Raw genomic sequence first — 21,628 nt, forward strand, 5'->3', positions numbered from 1 at the left:
ATGATGTTCCGACCCGAGCTCATCTACATTTTTGACTAAAATGTCAACCAAATCAAGAGATAACAAAAATAGATGTTTGAGTTTAAAACAATCGTTACACATTCTATCTACTAATTGAATTACTAATGCCATGCTTCATTACAGCACCAACGTGACCTGACATTGAAGAGACTAGAAAAAAAATAGCACCAACAAAATTTTGGCGGCAAAAAATGAATATCTAAATTTAAAAGCACCTGGTAACAACGTCAAAATGCAGTCAGATAAAACCTTAACTACACAAGTTTACCTTTTACTAACTATACAGCAGATGAAAAGTTTTCTTAACGAGACTAGGTAACAAGCCGACAAAAAGAACGAACAGTGAGGCGAAACTTAAAAATTAATCAACATTTTTTGCACCAAGAAAATTCAAAAATCTTAAAAAACATTGGTTTTTAATAAAATCCTTGATAAATTACTAAAAAGTCATTACAAAACCAAAAGCACCCGTCTGTGGTCAGACTATGCCATAGAAACAAACTAAAGAGAAACTCAAAAAATTACAAACGATTTGCGAAAACACAAACCTTTGCTGCCATTAAAATCAATACCTATCATCTGAATATGTATTTTTAATTCAGTTGTTATTTCTGCTATTTCAGTTGAAGGATTTATACTGAAAGATTAAATAAGTTTACTTGGGCCACATTTAAAAACCATTGGGATCTGTTATTACGCGATTGTTCTGAAGGAAGAGAAAAAGAAACGCAAAAAATGGCCATTCAATAAACGTTCAGAAAAACGAAACAACAGTGGCACATAATATCAATATATATGTTATTTCTTGAAATACACGAAATTCGATGGGACATCTGATTGATGAACAGAAGTTAAATTTGACGAAAGGAACCTATTCGCTATATACTGAATGTTTCGAGCAACATCATTCATTCAGTCCTCAATTACAAGCCTATGAGATCTGTGAGCAATTTACGGCTACCTAAAGAACAAAAACAGCGAATTCAGGAAAAAAAATTGAGCGACAAAAGGGTCGAAGGCATTAAAAAAATGAACTTTTCACTAAACACTCTTCAATTTTAAATTAATTTTTCAGGAGCAATGGGAAAACCTTTTTTATCAATATAATTTCAAAAAATCAACAAATATAAACAAATACATTAGACGCACGAAAATTGCGGGAAAACACGTATTATCAACGCCATTAAATTCATTAGCCTTCAACGGAAGCCAGTATATACAATAAATGATGCCTCGAGGGGACAATAAGTTTTTTTGCCAATCGTATTTCATCAATAAGACCTTACAACAAGTTAATGACTATGAAAACAACAACAGAGAGAGGCAAAAACCACAAATTCAGTAGAAAAGTGCCTGAAGAAAATGTCGAAGCAACTCAAATCATAAGCTCTTCCCTGAAAACTTTATTTATGATCCGTTGAACTTCTTCCCTAAACCAATAGGGACTCTCAGCAGTAAGATGATGTGATAAGATTTCAAAAGGATCGAAAAACAAAATAAAGTACCCAAAAAAAATATGAATTCTCGTGGCATTGATGTTTTAAAACTAATAGGTAGAAGATAAAACCGCTAACCAGATTAATTTTGGCTATAGTAGAACGGAAATGGATTCTGTTAGAACCAACAATGACCAAGAGTATTCACGAAAAAAAATTAGGAATGGTTGAATTTCAAAAAAGTTTCGAAAAATTATTTTTAAACCCTTAACAGCCAGTAAACTCAATCTTTCATCGGAGCTCAATGACGATGCTCAGATATAACCCATAGGGAGGAAAATGATGTCTGTCATGCATAGATAGTTAAAAAGACATCACAATAAGTCTTATGACAGAAAACAATAACAAAAACAGCAAAAACTAAAATTCAGTAGAAAAATGCGAGAAGAAAGTGTCGAAGACAATTAAACCATTAGCTATTCTCTGAAAACTTTCTCTGTGATCCACTGAACGTCCTCTCTAAGCCAATTGGATTACAATAATCTTTGGATAATGTGATAAAGAGTTCAAAAGTGACCAATAATTCAAAAAATCCAAAAAAAAAAATTTAAAAAAATTGAAATCTTTGTCATTGAAGTCATATAACCGATAGCTAGAAGATAAAACAGCTAAACAGAATATTTTTAGTTGCAGTAAAAAGCAAGTGGGTCCAGTCAATACTGAAACTCACTAACAGTTCAAGAAAAATTTAGGAATTGTTATTGTTCAAATAAAATTTTCGAAAAATGATTTTTATTTTAACAGACATTAAATTCAATAGCTTTCAACGGAAGTCAATAAAAACGCTCAAAGATGCCCCGGTGGCAGTACATTTATGTTAGTCATGCATAGGTATTCATTATGAGATCACAGTAAGTATAATGACTATTAAAACAACAAAAAAAAACAGGAGAAAACCAAAAAATCAGTAGAAAAGTGCAAGAAGAACGTGTCGAAGTCATTTAAACCATAAATTTTTGTTTAAAATTTTTATTGGTCATCCACAGAACATCGTTTTTAAGCTAATGGGAACTGTCAATATTTGGATAATGTGATAAGATTTCAAAAGTAACCAATAATACGTAAAAATCCAAAAAAATTTTAAAAAATTGAAATTTTTTGTCATTGAAGTCATATAACCAATAGATAGAAGATAAAACCGCTAACCAGTTTAATTTTAGTTGCAGTAGGAAGGAAGAGGGTGCTCTCACCCCTGGACTGACTTACAATTCACTATAATAAGATTATGATTCTTTAATATTCAAAAAAAAATTCGAAAAATTATTTTTTAAGTCTTAACAGCCATTAGCCGCCCCCTCAATGAAATAGACATGTTCACTTAATGCTCATTATGGAATATATTGCACTGTTAGTCAATGAATCCCTACCATAGGACTCCAAAAAAAATAGTAAAACTTCAAAAAGAAATTCAAAATTTCATTCAAAATTACGAAAACTCAGAATCGAAGCCAAAAAAAAACATGAGCAATTCTTTGAAAACGACGTTTTTTGTTCATTGCGCTTCATTCGACTATAAAGGAGTTTTGTCATTAATAGAACGTCGATATAAAATGTGACTTGTCTCTAGGTGACTTAAAAAAGCAAAAAAGAGAAAAGTTTTATTAAAAAAAGGGCTCTCAATTAGAGTTCGATTTTTTTTTGATAGTGAACTTCCCTATGAGACCAGAACTAGTCTTTCTATCGCCTTGCATTTAACTTTTACGAACTCAAAATTTATTCTTTTTATAGAAATTTGAATTAATGTTTTCGTAAAAAAGATCTTAGTTTGAAGAAAATTGTACTAAAAGTGAACAATCATGCTAAAGATCCCATTGTTCACACAAAACTTCAATCCTCGATAACTCCTCGAAAAAAACGAAATTCAAAAAAATCTTTTTACTTTTGAATTCTACGCTGGACCAGCTTTTTAATGATACCACTCACATTTCTCTACGACGAATATATCGATCGGCCAAAATTCACTGAACAAAAAAAAAAACCCATTTGAGTATATAGTTCCTTCCCCCACAAGTGGGGTCGGAACAAAAATAGAACACTGGAAATTTTCGTTAGGTATTAAACGACGAAATTATCTCTGATGGTGCCCAGCTCGACCTCATTTAAAGCGGTCATTTAAAAGCTTTACGATCAAATCATAAATGCATAATTGTCCGGTAGAAGGTAACTTCGAGATAACCTAAATCTGATAATAAAAACAGATAATAATTTTTTTTGCCCGATGAGTTGGGCTAAAAGCCCCAAATATAAATGTAGCAGAGCAATTTATGCATGCCCAATTTAATGGTATGGGGAAATTTGGGTCAGATTTTCAAAAAAATCTGGTCGATGGCCACGATTGAGTCTGATCGGAATTAACTCAATTCAGTATAAGACTCTCTGTTTAGTCAATATACACGAGACCGTATGATCAGTGGTCATTTTGACGTGGAACCTCATCCAGTGGAACCAGTGGAACTTCTGCAATCACACTTCGGTTTTTCAAAATTTGAAGTAATGGTTGTGTGACTCTGCTCGAAGTTACTGAGAACTTCTGGCGTTTATCGAGAACCTCGAAGAGGTTTGAGAAATAAAGTCAAAATTTCGAAGTGACTCTGCAGAGTCACGTAACCATGCTTAAAACACGAAACGCGCACGTTTTAAAATGAGGAAAATCAACGAAATTCAACTTCCGGCTAAGTAGCAACTTCTGGCATTTTAACTTCTGGCACTGCAGACTTTCGGCAGTTTAAATTGTGCACGTGAGTGTTTTAAGCGCGTCATTAAACATACCTGGTGTGATTAGACTCTTGGCAGAGACGGATGAGACTTTTTTGAGTCCCTTCAGAAGCATTCTGGCCTTCTCTGGGTCCACAGCGCCGGACGGTTTGTGTGATAGGTGGTGAAGGGAGGGGGTAGCCGGGGTTGAGGCGGCTGGGGATGTTGCGCCGTTTGCCGTATTGGGCATTGACTCGACGTCAGCTGAGGTTGTGTTTGTGTTGTTTGTTGTTGTTGTTGTTGTGGCTGGTTGGGCTGAGGTTGAGGCTGATGAGTATTGCTGCATGATTTCATCAATTAGTTGGGTGAGTTTGTTGTCTTCATCCTCGGCTTCCTGAAAAATCATAATTTTGATCAGGTCCTGATAGAATCCTTGCTTAAATCTTCAGAGTATGTAAGTAATATCTTTATACAAGAAGCTACAAAGATATGTGCTACAAGAAGTCATTTTTTCAAGATCATATAAAATCATGTCCAGACTCACATGGACGATTGAGATTAGCCAGATCTTGCAAAGGCCTCCCAAAATTTTAGAAGCAGAAAACGATCAATTTTTTTTAATTTTCTTTTTATAAAAGCAATGGAGTTAGTATACTGCATCGCAAAATTGGTGCGCGCGCAACTTTGTCGAACTGGCGAAATTTGAAAATGTTACACGCCACCAACTTTGTTTATTAACAGAGCAGTTTTTGATCATGTTGTACACATACCTGATCAATTTGTTCCTGCGTGAGTTGTCTCTCATTGCGTCTTTTCAGCATACGAGAGGGGAATCCGATTCGAGGTCCAATTATATCAAAGAAGATACGCGCTATCTAAACGAGACAAGAGGGTTTCTCTTTTCACTATCAAATAGAGGGTTTATATTTTGGAAAGTTGATGGGAGCTAAAATTTTCTTTCTATTATAAAGAAAAAGATTTGCATGATGAGGTCTCAATGATTCCAATGTTTCAATTTTTCCATGATTCTTTTTGAGAACCTATTGAAATCCGGCTATCAATAAACAGCGCAATTTCTGCAGATTATGTGTCACAAGCCTAATGTCCAACAAAACGGTTGAAGCATGAAATATTGTTTGTTATTACCTTTTCTGGGACTGGTTTTACAGTTGCGTGGTGGTGTAGTGTTAGAACTAGGGTCGTAATGATGAGAGAAAGAGCCACTATCACAATACACAATAAGTAGTACTTCCCTAAAACACAACAACAACAAAATGGGCCAAGTCCTTTCACAAAGTAGAAGTTGGACAAAATTTTTATTATTACAGTGTGAGAACAAGCTAATTCGCATTTTTGCATAAACAGTAGTTGCATCTTTTCCGTTCGTGCTCCCAGCTACAGAACAAGTGTCTTTACAGAGTAAATAATTATATGGAAATACAACAGGTGCGTCTGGGGGTGCGTCAGGTGCGTCTCAGACTAACAATAACATGAAATTCTAGCCAATTTAATAATGGAAGATTTTTTTTCGAGGAAGGAAACAGCTTTAATATTTATTACGGAGTTGTAGAGTCTACAATTTCCGCAATGTGATTTCATCGACCCGTTCTTGTGTCGCATTTTTTAAACTGTCTGGTTTAATAGGCAGAAAATTCGCGGGATGCAGACATAAAGTCGCGGAGAACATCCAAAAGTTTTAAAATAAGTAGCTTCCTCGAAACTCGAAACAAAAATAATTAAATAAGAATAATAGCAAAATGGGGCTTTAATTCTCTGATTCTTTTAAGAAAAGCGACGATATAATGAAACAAACCGCCCTCTTAATTTACAAGTGCGAACCCTAAACATAGTTTTAAGAAGAGTTTACACTATACTTTTTTTATCGGCCAACGTGAAAAATGCTCACTAACAAACATTTAACAGTAATTAAGATTCACTGTGGTACCAAAAACTTTCATACAGCACAATTTGTGCTCGTTACGAGTTATATTTGAGCAGTAAGTTTAATTTGCGCTGAATTGCGAAAAATAGCGGGGAATTTTAAACTTTTACACGAGATTTCATTCTCGTTCTCACAGAAAAGAGGGTTTAATTGCTCTATTATTTTACCGCAGAAAAAAATGAGATAGTCGTACAACAATTTGAAACTGGCTGGCCGGTAGGCGCTTCACCATGATAACTAGACCGTGGTTTCTGGATCACATCTCACAGCCGATGAGATTTATGACCATGAACAGTGGTCTCCTAGGGCCCGAATTCACTAGATCTTGAAAATGACATCATTTTGTTTCTTTGGTGAACTGGAATACATCATAAATTGCAAATACTATAAGCTGTTCTGATTGTATCAGGTAACAATGTAGTTCTGATGGATTACTCCAAAATTTGACCTGCTTTTACTTCGGATTACTTTGCGTTAACCGCACAGCTTGTATACAAACGTTGTCGGAAAGCATTAAGTTCAGGGCACCTTCAAAAGTATACTTGGAAGTTTTTATAAATTTCAATGAAAGCCTCTGTTTTTAACAAGGAAAAAATATTGTCAATCAAATAAAGTTGGCCAACAATTTCTCAGAAACGTAGTCCAGATCTGAATCCAAATGAAAATTTGTAGGCCATTTCAAATCGACAAATACGGAAATAAACAGCTTTTTGGGACATTTTAGAAGACAAAGTGTAGGAAATTTTGAACGATATCAACGCTGATGTCTTCAGAAGCAGGTATTAAAATTATACAAATCGTCTATGGGATCAAAAGTGATATGATCAAAATATGCCTGTAGTTGGACCAAAGAATAATGAACTTAATAGTGATATGTTTATATTGGTGTCTGTTTAATCGCAGTGGAACAGCATTCGGTCACAACAGCTTGCTATCAAATGCCCTGTTCTTTTTAAAACTCACTTTTTAAGCTGTTCTTCTTCATAAGAGGAACATTGATAGTTTCGGTTACTATGGTCACTTTTTGCGTTTAAAAATTTTACGGGATACCCATTGCAGCCAAGATTGGTCAGGCTATGGTCAACCAGAAACTGAAGTCAGCCGAGAGTTCATCTTCACAAAACTTTACAAATTTAGTGGTGGTTCATTCTGGCACTTAGAATTGCGCTCGTGGCTTTAATGATTTTCTCTGAATCTTTTTTCAGAGGATGAAGAGACGAGGAAGCTAACCAATAATAGGGAATGACTTTGAGGATGCAGGTATGAACTCTGAGATGATGAGGAGATTGACACAGAGGGAGAGGAAGACAGTGATCCCGAATCCCACCTTCTCCCCACTGTCACTGGGAAGCAGGAATGCCACAAATGCCAGTCCACTGATCAGTCCAGTAGGCACTACTAAGTTCATCTCGTAGAACTGACTCTTCCGTTTCTACAAAAGCAATCATTCCTACAGTTTTTAACAAGATAAAATTTGCGAATATTTGCATTGAATATTGACAGAAATCAGCGTAAAAAGAGCTTAAATAATTTTAGTAATCAAATGACGTTTGCTTAAACAATTTATTTCGGTCTAGTATCATTGACGAAAAAGATTAACAATAAATAGGTTACGATGACTTGTTAATCTGAATCAATGACATTTATAGCATTATATTAACTTCGACCAACTATCATATTTCATTTCCACAAAAACAATTCCATTGTTTGTAACAAGAAATTCAAGCATAAAAAGTTCAATACTGATTTTTTACCACAGAAATTTTCTTGAACAGACAGAAATTTGAGAACATCAAAAACTTAGTATAATTTCGTGAAACTACCGCATCCCTTTCTAGATTTATTAGCGACAAAAACAAGAGAAATAGATATATTACGCGAATTCACGTAGCGATAAAACAACGTTTTTACTGATTGAATATGTACATGGCGAAATAAGACTTTTTCACTGACTCCATTCTCACTGAATCAAAAAAGGCTTCAAATACCATAGAAACTAATTAACGGCTGGACGTTTGGTTTGACTATTCACTCAAGGGAGGCAAAAAAGGTGATATTACGTTTTCCGTAGCAATAAAATAAAGTTTTTTGTTAATTAAGTGTGTACATGGTGAAAATCGAAAATGGTCACTTTTGTCAGCATTCCGATCCATTTGTAAAACGTTCTATAGCTGAACTGCACTCCTACTGAAGGTAGCACACAGCTAAAAATCTTTGAAGTGTCTTAGAATAAGGACCGTTATCTTGCAATACTCTTGCAAATTGGATGGTTATCTTGCAAGAGTCTTACAAGATGGACGGTTATCTTGCAAAACTCTTGTCAATCGGACGGTTATCTTGCAAGATCTTGCAAGATTCTTGCAAGATAACCGTCCAATTTTGACTGGGAAAGCACAAACCTGGGTCAGTTTAAAGATAAAGTATTTTGTTAAGCAAAAATTTGAGAACTCTTAGAACTGGCTGCTTCATTTCTAGAGAGGAAACTATGTCTTAAAATAATGCGAAAGTACCCAATACTTATAGCACAGTGAAGCTCGTTACTCTGGTTGCATCATGTAAAATCATTTTTTGATTGCCTGGTTTGGTCATCTATGATTTCCTTGTAGTGACTTGTGGAGAAGTAAAAAAGGACATTCAGCAGCATAAAATTCAACAGTAATCTATGTCTTATTGGCGATGGTAAAAGAGCTGGTGAACTTTTCGAAGTCATACAGGTTCCGAGCTTGAAAATATCTTGTCACAATTTCTCACTTTTGCCAATAACCCTTGTCGTGAAAAATCATACGTTATCTTTGAACAAAAGTAGCAAGATTTCAGTACTCATGGTTACAAATAACGCAACCATTTGACACAATTTTTACAGTTTTTGTTAATCTTGAATTACGCTTACGCATCAATTAAAGCACCTTTCACGCACATTTAATCAACTTTTCCAACTAATAAATTTCTCTTTTCAATCTAATTGACCCCTTGTTACATATCGTGGACATTTTAGTCGTCAACAAATTTTAAGATGAAGATAGACAAGAGTGATGAAGTTTTATCACTATTTTTCACGTTTAATCTATTAGAGACATCTTATTTTATAAATAGGTTGTCAGTATAAACAATATAAATAGGTCAAGGAACCTAAAAAGATCACAAATGGCAGCGTAAAGATAAAACATAAATTATAAGTAACAGATAAAAGATTTTTTCTTCCCTAAGTAGAAGAGACAAATTCTAAGCTCACATGTGAGTGTACAAACTCACAAATGAAGCGTTAGTTAAACATAAAAGTCTGCCAAGGAACCTTGCCGACAATGTTTCTCATTGGGTCCTCCTGAAATGGTTGGAAAAAGTAGTTCCTGAAGACTTTTTTAACCGCCTGTTTGATTCATTCCTTTGTAAGCTTTTTTCAATAAAATTTTTAAATGATAAGCCTCTTCTGATGACCCCTTTGTCCATTCATGACGTTTTGACCTCTCTTCAAGGAAAATGGTTTTGGTTCTTGAATATCTGTAAAACTTATAAGTTGGCAAGCTAAGTCCTGTTATTCTCTGGAAGTCAGGTTTCTTATATGTCAAGAGTTGATTGACATACAGTGCTGTTCTGTATTCAAGCAACCGTTTAATTCGCAGTATATAATTATCTAATTTAACACTAAGTGAAAAAAATGTTAAATCGATGAAAGTAACAGACTTTTACTGCCCAATTGAGTTGCTTTTCCAAGTTTGTCACAAGATTTTCGAATTGGAAGAAATCAAAACAGCTCAGAGCTGGAGAGGACTAATTACAAGAGAATTCAGTAGAATTTCGCGCAAATGGTATTGTACGACGATTCTGAAGACATAAAGTGTTTTTATCCCTTGCGCCATCACTCTGAATGTTTTGTTATCTTGTTGGTGGTACAACAGTTTTTTGTCCAAAATCAATTCGAGATATTTCACTTTCTAAACTTCTTTGTATTGTATGGTTGTCTTCTTTAATAGACTCTGCTGCGGATGAAGTGCCAAAGACAATGGACTCTGTTTTTTCTGAATTCAGTTTTAAAGAATGATATGAAAAATAGTCAACAAGAGAGGAAATTGGTTTCTCTAAATTTAGCTTGTAATCGTTATTAGTTGCCAAAAATATAAAAAACTGCATCGTCTGCGTGTTGGATCAAACTGCAGATGATGAAATTTGGTAAATCAATTACAAATAGATTGAAAAGAAGTGGTGCCCTATTAAACTCCTTGCCTGATCTCCAGGCAGTCAGATTCAGCTTCTGATATCACTACTCGTTGATGTCGGTTACCGAGATAACTCTTAATGAAAAGGACAGCCGAACAGCAGAAACCAAGATGTTTAAGTTTTTCTAGTAAAAGCGAGTTGTCAGTTGAATCAAATGCTTTTGACAAATCTAAAAACGCTGCAGTGACTACTTTTTTTCATCAAGTTTCTGTCTTACAGTTTCTGTCAGATAAACAAGAGCATCAATTATTGAAAAATTTTTCTTGAATCCACAGTGTGCTTTTGATAGCAGGTTGTATTTTGTTAGGTGTTCCTCAATTTGATCTTCGATTAATATCTCAAGGACTTTTGACAAAGCTGGAGCTTCAGAAATAGGCCGATAATTTAGCGGATTTTCAGTGTCTCCTTTTTTGTTGATAGACGTAATATTTGCCAACCTCAGTTGAGAGGGAAATCTGTGTTCTTTAAGAAATCCGTTAATAAGAAAACATATCGGCTCTTCTAAAATTTAGCACCATCTATTAATGCCCAAGCTGGGATAGTTGAAGGACCCAATGGTTTGGTTATAATGAGGGTGTTGAGAGCTTTACGACATTCAAATGTGGTAAAGAAACGAAACGAGAACATATTAGGGTTGACCTGTTGAAAATTTTGCTTAATGATTGGTTTATTGGAAAGATATTCACCAATTTTACTGAACTTTTAGTTCAGCAAATTCGCAATTTTTGCTCTCAGTTTTTACATCATGGAATCGACTTCTCTATGAGAGGAATCTTTAAAGTTCTGGATGTATTTCTGACTTCATTGATCAGATTCCTTGGTTTCCTTGAGCTGTTAGCAGACACAATCAATTGTGTTTTAAAGCGTTCATAATCTTTCAGATGCTCGTTACTCGTCAGATCTTTTAATTTTTGGGAACCTATCAATTTTCTCTGCTAGTAAAAATTCGTTCTTTTTCTCTTTGAGGCATTTTGTAGTGATTGAGACAAACTTATCTGCAAGTGAAAAATTAGGTTTGTTGTTTCTTATAAAAAATTTTCTGATAGCTAAACGTAATCTGATTACTTTTGCAATCAGACTTTCGAAAAGTTTGAACATATCTTTGACATCACTAGATGCATAGATGAGGCGCCAGTTAACCTAAGTTAGAGAAATTCTCAGTTTAAAGGGATCGTAATTACGCTTACCAATTATCCCTTTCTTGAGTGGTTTTTGTTTCTGTGTCAGCGTGAAATCAGTGAGCAGAACTTGCCCTAGATGATCGCTTTTTAGGAGAGTCGAATACATAATAGTATTTCCTTATAGCCCCTTAACAGTAATGATATAATCTATTAAATTGCAGCTACCTCTCTGGTTGCATTTCTTAAATTCATCAAGTGCAAGTCGTAAGGTAGAATATTTGTATCCAGTTTCTATTTTTCTTCGTTGTTCAAGTAGTTAAGGTTGTAACCTTCTATTAGGGACATTGATTTATTTTCATTGGAAGGATTATCAATGCATGAAACCAATTCATCCAAGAACTCTGAACAAAATTGACTAGATGGTTTGTATGAAATATTAATCATGATACTTTTGTGAGAGGACAATTTTCATTCAAACCAAAGACTTTCAAAAATTTTGGACAAGTTGTTAAAGTCATTCCTGATTTTCGAACCGCAAATTCTTGGTACTAATAATATTCCTCCTCCTTTTTTATTCTGTGGTCACATCTATGGATATCAAATTGATGGGGATTAGGGTTACAAAACCTATTACTATCAGCACTGGTCAACCAAGTTTCTGTTAATCCCTAAATACAATTTGGACCAATATCGTTGAGTAAACTCTTCAACAGTGGATGTTTTTTGGATACTTTGACAGTTAGCATGAATATTCTTCAGTTCCATAGAACATTTTTTACATTTTGTTTGTATACTGATTAAGGTTTTCAAAGGTCCTGGGTTTCTTTCAACATCCCCATCATTTAGCCTAAATAAATCAAAATTAAGAGGAAAAAGAGCCAAGTTGAGGAAAAACATACGATGCCGAAAACTTTCATCAGGCCAAATTTTATCAAACACAAATCCAATTTTTTCATTTTGAAATTGTAAGTGAGGCTAAGTGGCGTGGGAAAAGTTAAAACCACTGTTTGCCTCGTCAAAAATTAATAACCTAAATTGCAATGAGTTATTGATGTCAAACCGTTGCTGCCCAATCAATCGAACAAACAATCAAAATATCACCATCTATTTCATCTAAATGTCAAGGTTTGACAACAATTAGTATGGACGATAACGATAAAAAAGATTGGTTGTCGTTAGGAGGGTGTAAAAAAAGCGTGGCTGATAATTAGAGAACTTACTCTGCATTTTATAAGAAACGTTAGATCTTACTTTACTGAAGTCAATAGGCCAATTGGAGGTTTTTAATAGGTATCCTAGCAATATTTTATTAAAGAATGGTATCCCCAACTAACAACTTAAATGCACATTGTCCTGGTACAGTTTGTTGAAGTGTGTGATGCGTGGATTGTAGGTTGGAACACTTCGAATAAAATCATTTAAAATAAAAACTACAATTGCATTATCACCATTCCCTTGAATACTGTTTAGCAAATCATTAAAAACTGCATTTTTTTCATTTTTTATCACTGTTCATAGGTATCTCACTAAAGAGAGAAATTCCACAGAACACCATTGAATCGGGAGTTAATTTTTCTAGGCGTTTATCAACCAGTTTTTAATTATCAGCAAACCAATCTTTACTAATTCTGGAAAATCTTGAAACGCTATTAGTCCCATCCTGCAGAATCAGGGTTTTTAGTTTTTTTTATCCATACTTGTCAACAACTTTTAGTTTTTCAAGCGTTGAGGAGCGCCGATAGGCATGAATTGCAACATCCAGTGGAAAATTTGCATCGTTATACAGTTTTGATATTATGCTACTAACCAAAACACAATTCTCTTGCAAAGTCGTGAAATCACTTTTTGAAATATCTGAACAGTTCCTGCAAAAAACCGAAACCATTGCGGGTGGATGCTGAGTGTTTCTCAAAGTTGTCTTGTTCTCCTCCTAGGCAGGGATGAGCATCAATTTTGGTTTTGAGTCCCGGTAAACTTGTTCAATACATAATTCTGTGCGATGTAACTTAATAGAAAAATCAACATAAAGTTTGTTGGAAGTTTCTTTAATTAGCTGTTTCCATTCATCAAGAGTTAGCAGGTTGGGAAGTTGAAAGCTGTTCTGTTATCTATATTAATTGCTTTTATCTTCACAAGAAAAGAATTATGTAAAGGAAACTGTGAGAATTGGTTCAACTTAACGTGCACGAAACGATTTAGTGTATTTAAAAAAAGCATTTAAATGTAAACTGTCTGAATGAACTGTAAATGAGCGTCTGTGATGAACTGAAGCACGATAGTGGCGAATATCTCCATTTTTGAACAAACTTTGGAAAATTGACTATTCTGTCATTGTCGCCCACACAATTTTAAAACTGTGATCTCTAATGAAGGGTCTTGAAAATTGCTGACACAAGTGAAAACTTTTTGCTACAAAATGTTTGTTTTGCGGATTAATGTATTGAAATAGTAGAAAAACGTGGACGAAATATGAAAATAATGTCACGAACTCCGTCTTTTTTGTTGTTATTAAACATTTTGTTCAAAAATTTGCACCTTAAAGAATTCAATCTTTCTCGTGCTCTCATGAAGGTGGAGTCCAAATATTCCAACTCTCTATTATTGATTAGAAAAGTATTATCATAATTTTAGTCACATTAATTATTTAAAAGTTAACATTAAATATATAAAAACTTGAACGATAGAAATAATTGTTCTTAAAGGTTCTTTTCAACTTGTGTAACACAATAATACAAACTAGCGTGATGATATAGACAAAATTTTTGAACTATCTCGCATAAAAGCTGTGTTTCTAATTCAGTCACCTTATTGATATCGCACAATCTTATGAATTATCAATAATTTAATATACACAATCTGTTTGAAAATGTTTTTTTGGGTATTTAATAGCCTCCGTATAAAAGCCGAAAATAACATTTTGTGAAATATCAGCTAAAGTATGTTGTCTTACTGTTAAGTCAATGCAATCAGTGTTGATTTTTGCGAACAATCTGAGCTAATTTTTGTTTTTTTTTTCCTTTTAGAGCAAAATACTGAATTCATTACCTATATGTGATAGTTTAGTTTACTCAACCTCTGTAACAGTAATATCTTATTGTACTCAACCTCTGTAAAATTTTCCTTTTCGGCATATTAATACTAAATAGATTGATAAGGTTGTTGACAAATTGATTATAAACGTTATGTCATGAATTTAGCATTTTGTTCTAAATCGCCGAAACAATTAGAACGAATTGTTATCGAAACTCAACATTGATTACACTGAATTAACACTGAAGCAGCATACTTTCGCGGATAACTTTCACTAATTCTCTTGCCATTTTCAGCGCAAAATTAACATTTTTCTAAAAAAAAAAATTAAGAAAATCCTCAAGTCGGCAGATCATCCGATATGATACAAAATAACAATTTTTGATATGATTTTAAATCCAATTCTTCAATGATATGATGCTATTTACGATAACTAGCTTGATGGTGTCGTCGAGATTTTCGAAATATCCAACATTGATTATGAAAGCTTTGTCGCGATTGCACCCGCCTTGCACCCACCAACAGCAATAAATCAATTTACCCAAATCTTTGTAAAAATGTTCTTTTTCTGCATATTAGTTCTAACCAGCTTGATAGTGTAGTCTAAGTATGCGAACTGTCCAACGTTGTCAAACTTGTGTTCCCTTCTTTTGGCGCTACTGCTCTGCCACCCCCACTGGTTGTGGTCTATGTAGTTACTCTTGTCTATCTGGTTCGCATCTATCTTCACGTCTATCTCGTCCACTCCGTGGGTCCAAGATCCAACTATGAAGTGACACAGCTGGGTGTCGTAGGGAAAGTGCCTAGATCATTTCACATACATTAGCATCTCGTATCTTTAAAGATCAAAGATCATGCCGGAATCTGGCACGATGTGACAAGATAAATGGAACAGTTCGAACAGGGTTTTTATTTAATCATGTAACCCGGGTCTATCTTTTAAGCGGTGAAATTACATATATTAGCGGTCAATTGTGGTGATTTTTTGTAAGATCACCGCTTACTATAGCGGTAAACTTACATAATTTCACCGCATTCACCGCAAAATTATGTACGAAATTTGCGGAGAAAAAAACGGCTTTTCACCGCTTATCTTGCATATTTGTACGATTTTTCCTCGACCCAGGTTACATGATTAAATGAAAACCCTGTTCGAACTGTTCCATTTATCTTGTTAGATCGTGCCAGATTCTGGCATGATCTTCGACCAAACTGAAAAATCTTCAAATATAGTTGGAAGACTTTGTGAGGATCTTCTATGAAAGCAGGTTTTGACAAGAATTCTCGCAAGATAGTCGATATTTTTAGAATATCATTGAAAAAATAATCAGCTGGATTAGTGCAGTAATCAAATTCTGATGAAAACTTGCTTTCTTTTTTCATTTCTTGGATTAATAACTGATCAATATTGGACAATTTTCAAGTCCATGTTTCAATGACGCTCTATTTCCGTCGCTTAAAACCCTCATTAAAGGTTAAAATTTATAACTTACATAAAATATGCTGTACCGCAATTGCCTCCAGCGACAAACAAATGATTCCGGTAAACTTGAACCAATCATTTTTACAAGCAACTTTTTACTATATACGGGTCAAAACTTGAAACAACTAATTTCCATATTTTTACTTACAGTACATTCATTCTGCACGTGACTTGTTTGACCAGAGGTTGATTCCAGACTACAGTTCCATTGGAGAACACCATCAGAGGAAGCACAGTCACTTCTCTGATTGGCTCAAACTCACCAACACTAAAACACAGTTGCCAATTTTTCATTCATTCGCTGCCAGAGAATATAAATCATCAAGCAAAAAGCTGCTAGAACCGCTTTAAATCTTTTTAAAAAAACAGCATAGCCCGAGGAGTTCTGTGAACGAACTCTGTAGAAGAGTTTTCTAGAAATGGATAGTATCTACAAGAGTAACTCAAGCAAACAAACAACAACATTGGCTCAAATAAAAGCGCAAAACACAAACTTGAAATAAAAATTTAGATATAGTCAAATTTTAAAAAAAAAACAAGTACACAGACCACAAAAACATTGTCTCATGCAATTAGGAAAACTGAATTACGCCCACAATATCAGACAAGTTGTAATAGGATGGCAAACTTCTCTAACATTCAAGGAAAAAAAGAAAAACTGCAAGAATTTGACAAAAAATACCTACAAAAAAGTAATCAGTTTTTAGATGATAAAATATAAAAGCAACATACGTCTATTCAAATCCCAACTCATACCATAAAACAGAATTTAAAACAAAATTTCAAAAGTAGCGTACCAACACGATAAATGGTTGAAAAAACATCAAAAATAGAGTGAAACTAATTATAAGTACCAGAAAAATTCAAACAACTTCAAAGCAGCCTTTATATGACAAATATATCCCAGTGAAACATTTAAATCAGCGCCGCACATTAGCTATTAAAAAACCTCTGCTCGTTTAGAAAAAAAAGGTATGTCGCCTCAATTTCTCGCTTCCTTGAAAACGGCAACATTGTCAAAAAAAAATTTCATTGTACCACAAACTTCAGAAAAGTTCAGTAATTAAAACCATTTAATTTTTAAGCTTTACAATTCTCACGTAAAAACGAAGAGTCATAAAAAAATAATTGAACTTAAAACGAGAAATTAAAAAAACTGCGCTTATTTTGCAACTATTCGAATGTCTATCTCATATTAAACTTTTCACGCTGTATTTACGGAGACATAGGTAATCAGATTTCCCATTTTCACTCGTGTTTTGAGTCACTGCTTTTCTCACTGTTGAAATTTTAATCGAGTCAAACTCTCTCACGTATGTTTTGTTCAGAAAGGTAATTAAAATTACGAGCACAAACAGAGGGAGTCGTTTTTTACAACTCAGTGCAATTTTGCACAAGATCTCTTTTCCCCGAATGCCTACTAGTAGACAGTAATACCAAATTTATAAATAGAAAATGGTATTTGCTTTCTTCTCTTCTATCTAAAACATTGAACACAAAGTGCAAAAACTCTGTGCCGAATGTCAAATTCAATATTATAAAATCGAAAATGAACATCGGTATCAAAACAAAACATTTTTTTGAAAAAAAGCGACACAATTGGTTCGCAATACTTTACTTATGACCTTCCTCGCTTCACAGGCTCAGACGCCAGAAGAAAGTGATCATTGACGCACAAAACTCAGACCTGATTTTTCTCTAGAACGGGCGTTCATCAAACGCAAAAATTTGTATAAAGAAACAACTCATAATTCACATGATCACTTTCATAGTATGTGCAGTGGTCTTATCAGAAAACGTGGCTCCTGTTTGGGTCTACTACATTTTACAATTTTTTGATATTCTTCTGCAAAATTGAATTTCATTGCAAGGCAGAGGAAAACAAATCTAGTTTGAGAAATAACAAAAAACAACGAATTTAATGAAAGGTTGACGTCAGAGTCAAAATTACGGTAGCCTATTTAGATTTGAAATATTGAACATGCTAAAAGACAAACAGTATTTTTCGGTTTCGGATAAAAAACCACGGAAAATATCCCCACCCAAAATTAGGTAGTAAAAACCCACGGAAACAAATCCCCCTTTATTGTCAAAGAGATTTAAAATCAATCAATTAACATTAAATCAATTATATTCTAGCACAACTACACAAATAGAAAGCAAAAGACTGCAAACTAGAGAAATTCTTTGATTCCTGAAAGCTCTCCTTCTGTCGTACAAAGTAATGTCTCACTAAAATAGGTTTTTATAGGACTTTCAAAACACACTCACTTCCTGAGAGTGGTTTAGTGAAAAATGACGTCACGTCTTTCTTATTAATAGCACTAAAACAAGTAAATTTTGTCATGTTAGTGAAAAAAATTTAAGGCAAAAACTAAATACGAATTAGGAGGAAAAGATGAAGATACCAAATACCAAAAGTAAATATTCGATCGCTTTTAGAAATTGTAAAAGCAACAATTCAACGGCCTGCTCTTATCATGTTAAGACACACACTCTCGTTGACAAACAAGAGCAACTTTCTATTATAGTAACTTTCTGCTTCTTAAGTTTAAGGATAAAAGTCAAAAAATAACTGTTCAAGATATCCTGTTATAACCATATAACGATATAACGAATATTGATTGTTAGACCGATTTCAACAAAAATATTCTGACATATTGACCAATTATAAAAGATAATTTTGAGAAAAAAGAAAAACCTGTTCTGTATGATGACGTCAGGGAGCCATACTTCAACTGGGTCGTACCTGAGTACCTCAATCCCATCGTACTCCTCTGGCTCCCAAGTCAGGAACTCATCCACCCACGACTAAAAATAACACAAACAGAAATATTGTCATGATAACACTGCATGCTGTAAACAACCCGGACTTGAGTCTCAGAGCATTTCAGCGCTGAACCAGCATATTTCAAGAGTAAGAACTTATTTCAGTTCTGAAACATTGCATCTCCAGAAAATGTTAAGTTACATTATGAGCAGTTTTTCTTCATTATGATTTTATTGAGGCCATAGAGTTCGCTCAGGCTAGATCTATCCTGTATAGTCTGAAAATAACTCACACCCCAAAATTAAGTCTGAGCAGAATAATTTCATACTCCTATAGCTTATAACTGGTAATTACTTTGGTAGTATACACACTCTTTTTACTTATGCTAGTTTGTAGGCAATTACCGAAAGCGCATTTAGCTTAAGGGGTTACGAATTGCTACGCAAGTTAAATGTTACAAGTACCCACGCGGAAGTTCAAATCGCATATAACGCAAACCATGTTGGCGGGGGTTAGGCTGCACATATTATTTTTCATGCAGTAAATTTCACTCAAAAGTGAAGACTAGCCGGCGTAAAATGGGACATGAACAGATTACTGGCCATCGAGAAAAAACAGAATGTCTCTAGACTGATACAGCGCTGATTTGCTCTGCCCCCATCCTCCGGGAGAATCCTGTCATTCTGTAACTTGGCCAACTTCATGATGTTAGTTTTTTTTCGACGCAATCAGAACCCCCGGATGCGTATCTTGCGATATAGTTTCGTTTGCTTGAAAGATAAAATGAACTAAAATGATGTTTTTTTAATATTTTTGCATAACTAAATCCGTTGGTACCCCCGGCCCGTTAAAAAAACGGAAATTAACAATTTAGGGTCGAGTTTTTTCTCCTTATTATTATGCCTCCAATTGAGCGCTCATATATAGTTTTTCGTCATATACCGGTTTGTTTCATACATCCATTTGTTTTCTAGCTTGGCTTCTCAACTTAAACAGCCGTTCGATTTCGAATAGACCCAGGTATTTGGGTTTTTGAGCTGGTTTGAAAGATCAACGTCAGCTTGCGAGTAATTTCGGTGGCCATCGAGTGCTTTATAAGCGGCCCAGCAGTCGGAATAGATCGTGATGGTCGACATCACAAATTTGTCCTGGCATTTCAGGATAATTTTGTAAAAAACAATCAGGGACGAAATATATGAAAAGGCTTTTAGTTTATCTGCACATGCCAAAAACCTATTGTTCTCGGCAATTGTCTAATTAAAAGAATGCTTGCTCAGAGAAAATAGTTCACTTATACCCACCAGCGCGGTTAAAAATGAAACTCACTATTGGGGGTGCAATCAGAAAAGCCACATAAGACTGGGGAACAAAAACAGGAAAGGTCTAATCAAAACTACATTGGATATGTTTTTATGTTGGAAAAATTGGATCAAATTAAGCCCAAGCACAAAGCACTTTTGCTCCATTGAGCAAATTTGCAATTTTTTTAAATGAAACTGTTCCCCTGTTTCTGGGAATGACACATTACACGTTTCAATGCTAACTCCTTTAGACAATTCTACTAAATGATTTTAAAAAATTTAAAACTATCATCTTTTTAAATCTCTTGTATTCACCATTTACGAAGAGGACATATGTCATTTTATTGCTGTCATCAATATTTTTGTTTATTTTATTGTTGTAACAGCAGCTTTAATGGTATTAAAATTCAACATTAGGAAAACCTGATTTTCCAACATTAGGAAAACCTGATGAAAAGCACCACTCTTGTCACTTTCTTATCTTTTAGCTAACTGTTAGATTTTTAGCTAATTTTTAGTTAACTGTTTAGATAGGGTCCGGAATAGTTTTATTTTAGTTTCGTATTAGTTTTATGTGCCGATTTCTCCTCTTTCCGTTTTCGGGGCTTTTTAATTATTTTCAATACTAATTTTTTTCTCTATTTCTTCAATCTACCCCCAGGCTAAATAGTGGTTAGATACTTTAGTTCTTCAAACTAATGGCTCTTCGGTCGTACTAAAATGTTTGAAACACAATAATCAGATAATTCCTAACTATAAAAGAGCTTGATTATTTTACAAAATGAAATTTGAGAGAGAGAGATGTGCTAATGTAGGTTTGATGGATCCAGAATTTTAGAATTGAAGTAGAATTGTCCAATTATACTGTTCAATATTAAATCAACTATCAAATAATGATGGAAGGTGAAATCGGAAAACAAAAATTACGTACATTTAGACATATTCTTTTATTCACTGTCATATATTATTATTTCACCGTCCGGTAATGTTTTCACTCGGCCTCATTTCAAAGTACTTATAACTCTAAACGACCAAAATCGGAAGTCTTACAATTGGTGATAAAGTGATTACTTACACTTCTTTGCCAGATCAAAACGGCTATCTTTTCATGCTTCACGTCCTGAAACAAAAACAAACAAACAAACAATCACACAAAAGCTAGAACATTCACGACAATAAACGCCCAACAATATATAGATAAATTTTTACTTAAATCAACATGTCGGCTCGGATAATCTGTGAATAGCCAGCTAAATTTTTGCAAGAATTTACTTCAACTATTAGGTTATCTGTTTTGTCTTGAAGAATAATTTGGGAATAAAAATAAAACAAAAATTAATTTCTCCATCATTTCCTTTCTCGTAATTGCCAATTAACTTCTGTTACCAATAAATCTCTGCCCAGGTTGAGGTCCCAGACCCAAAGTCGATATGTCCAGACCGAAATGAACGCAAATTTGACTACTGATTTTCCCAATTATTCCAATAAAAAGCACAAAATAATGTACAACAATAGGATTAAAACTCAAATTTAAGATCGTTTTTTAGCAAACTGA

At 34.3% G+C, this 21,628-nt stretch overlaps 1 protein-coding gene across 1 annotated transcript in view; it reads right to left on the bottom strand.

Annotated features, from left to right (window-relative positions):
- The window catches only part of LOC142337915 (neuronal acetylcholine receptor subunit alpha-5-like), a 33,815-nt gene that overhangs the window by 3,145 nt on the left and 9,042 nt on the right, over window positions 1-21,628 (bottom strand). Inside the window, exons 3-10 of the mRNA XM_075387550.1 lie at window positions 21,149-21,193; window positions 18,704-18,813; window positions 16,151-16,270; window positions 15,106-15,322; window positions 7,384-7,585; window positions 5,358-5,464; window positions 4,982-5,086; window positions 4,287-4,605 (exon numbers count right to left, since the gene is read on the bottom strand). Coding sequence (XP_075243665.1) covers window positions 4,287-4,605; window positions 4,982-5,086; window positions 5,358-5,464; window positions 7,384-7,585; window positions 15,106-15,322; window positions 16,151-16,270; window positions 18,704-18,813; window positions 21,149-21,193 — 1,225 coding nt within the window. The remainder of the gene's footprint in view (window positions 1-4,286; window positions 4,606-4,981; window positions 5,087-5,357; window positions 5,465-7,383; window positions 7,586-15,105; window positions 15,323-16,150; window positions 16,271-18,703; window positions 18,814-21,148; window positions 21,194-21,628) is intronic.

This window comes from Convolutriloba macropyga, chromosome 4, assembly GCF_964194025.1.
Source record: "Convolutriloba macropyga chromosome 4, txConMacr16.3, whole genome shotgun sequence".
In the NCBI taxonomy this organism is placed as follows: domain Eukaryota; kingdom Metazoa; phylum Xenacoelomorpha; order Acoela; family Convolutidae; genus Convolutriloba; species Convolutriloba macropyga.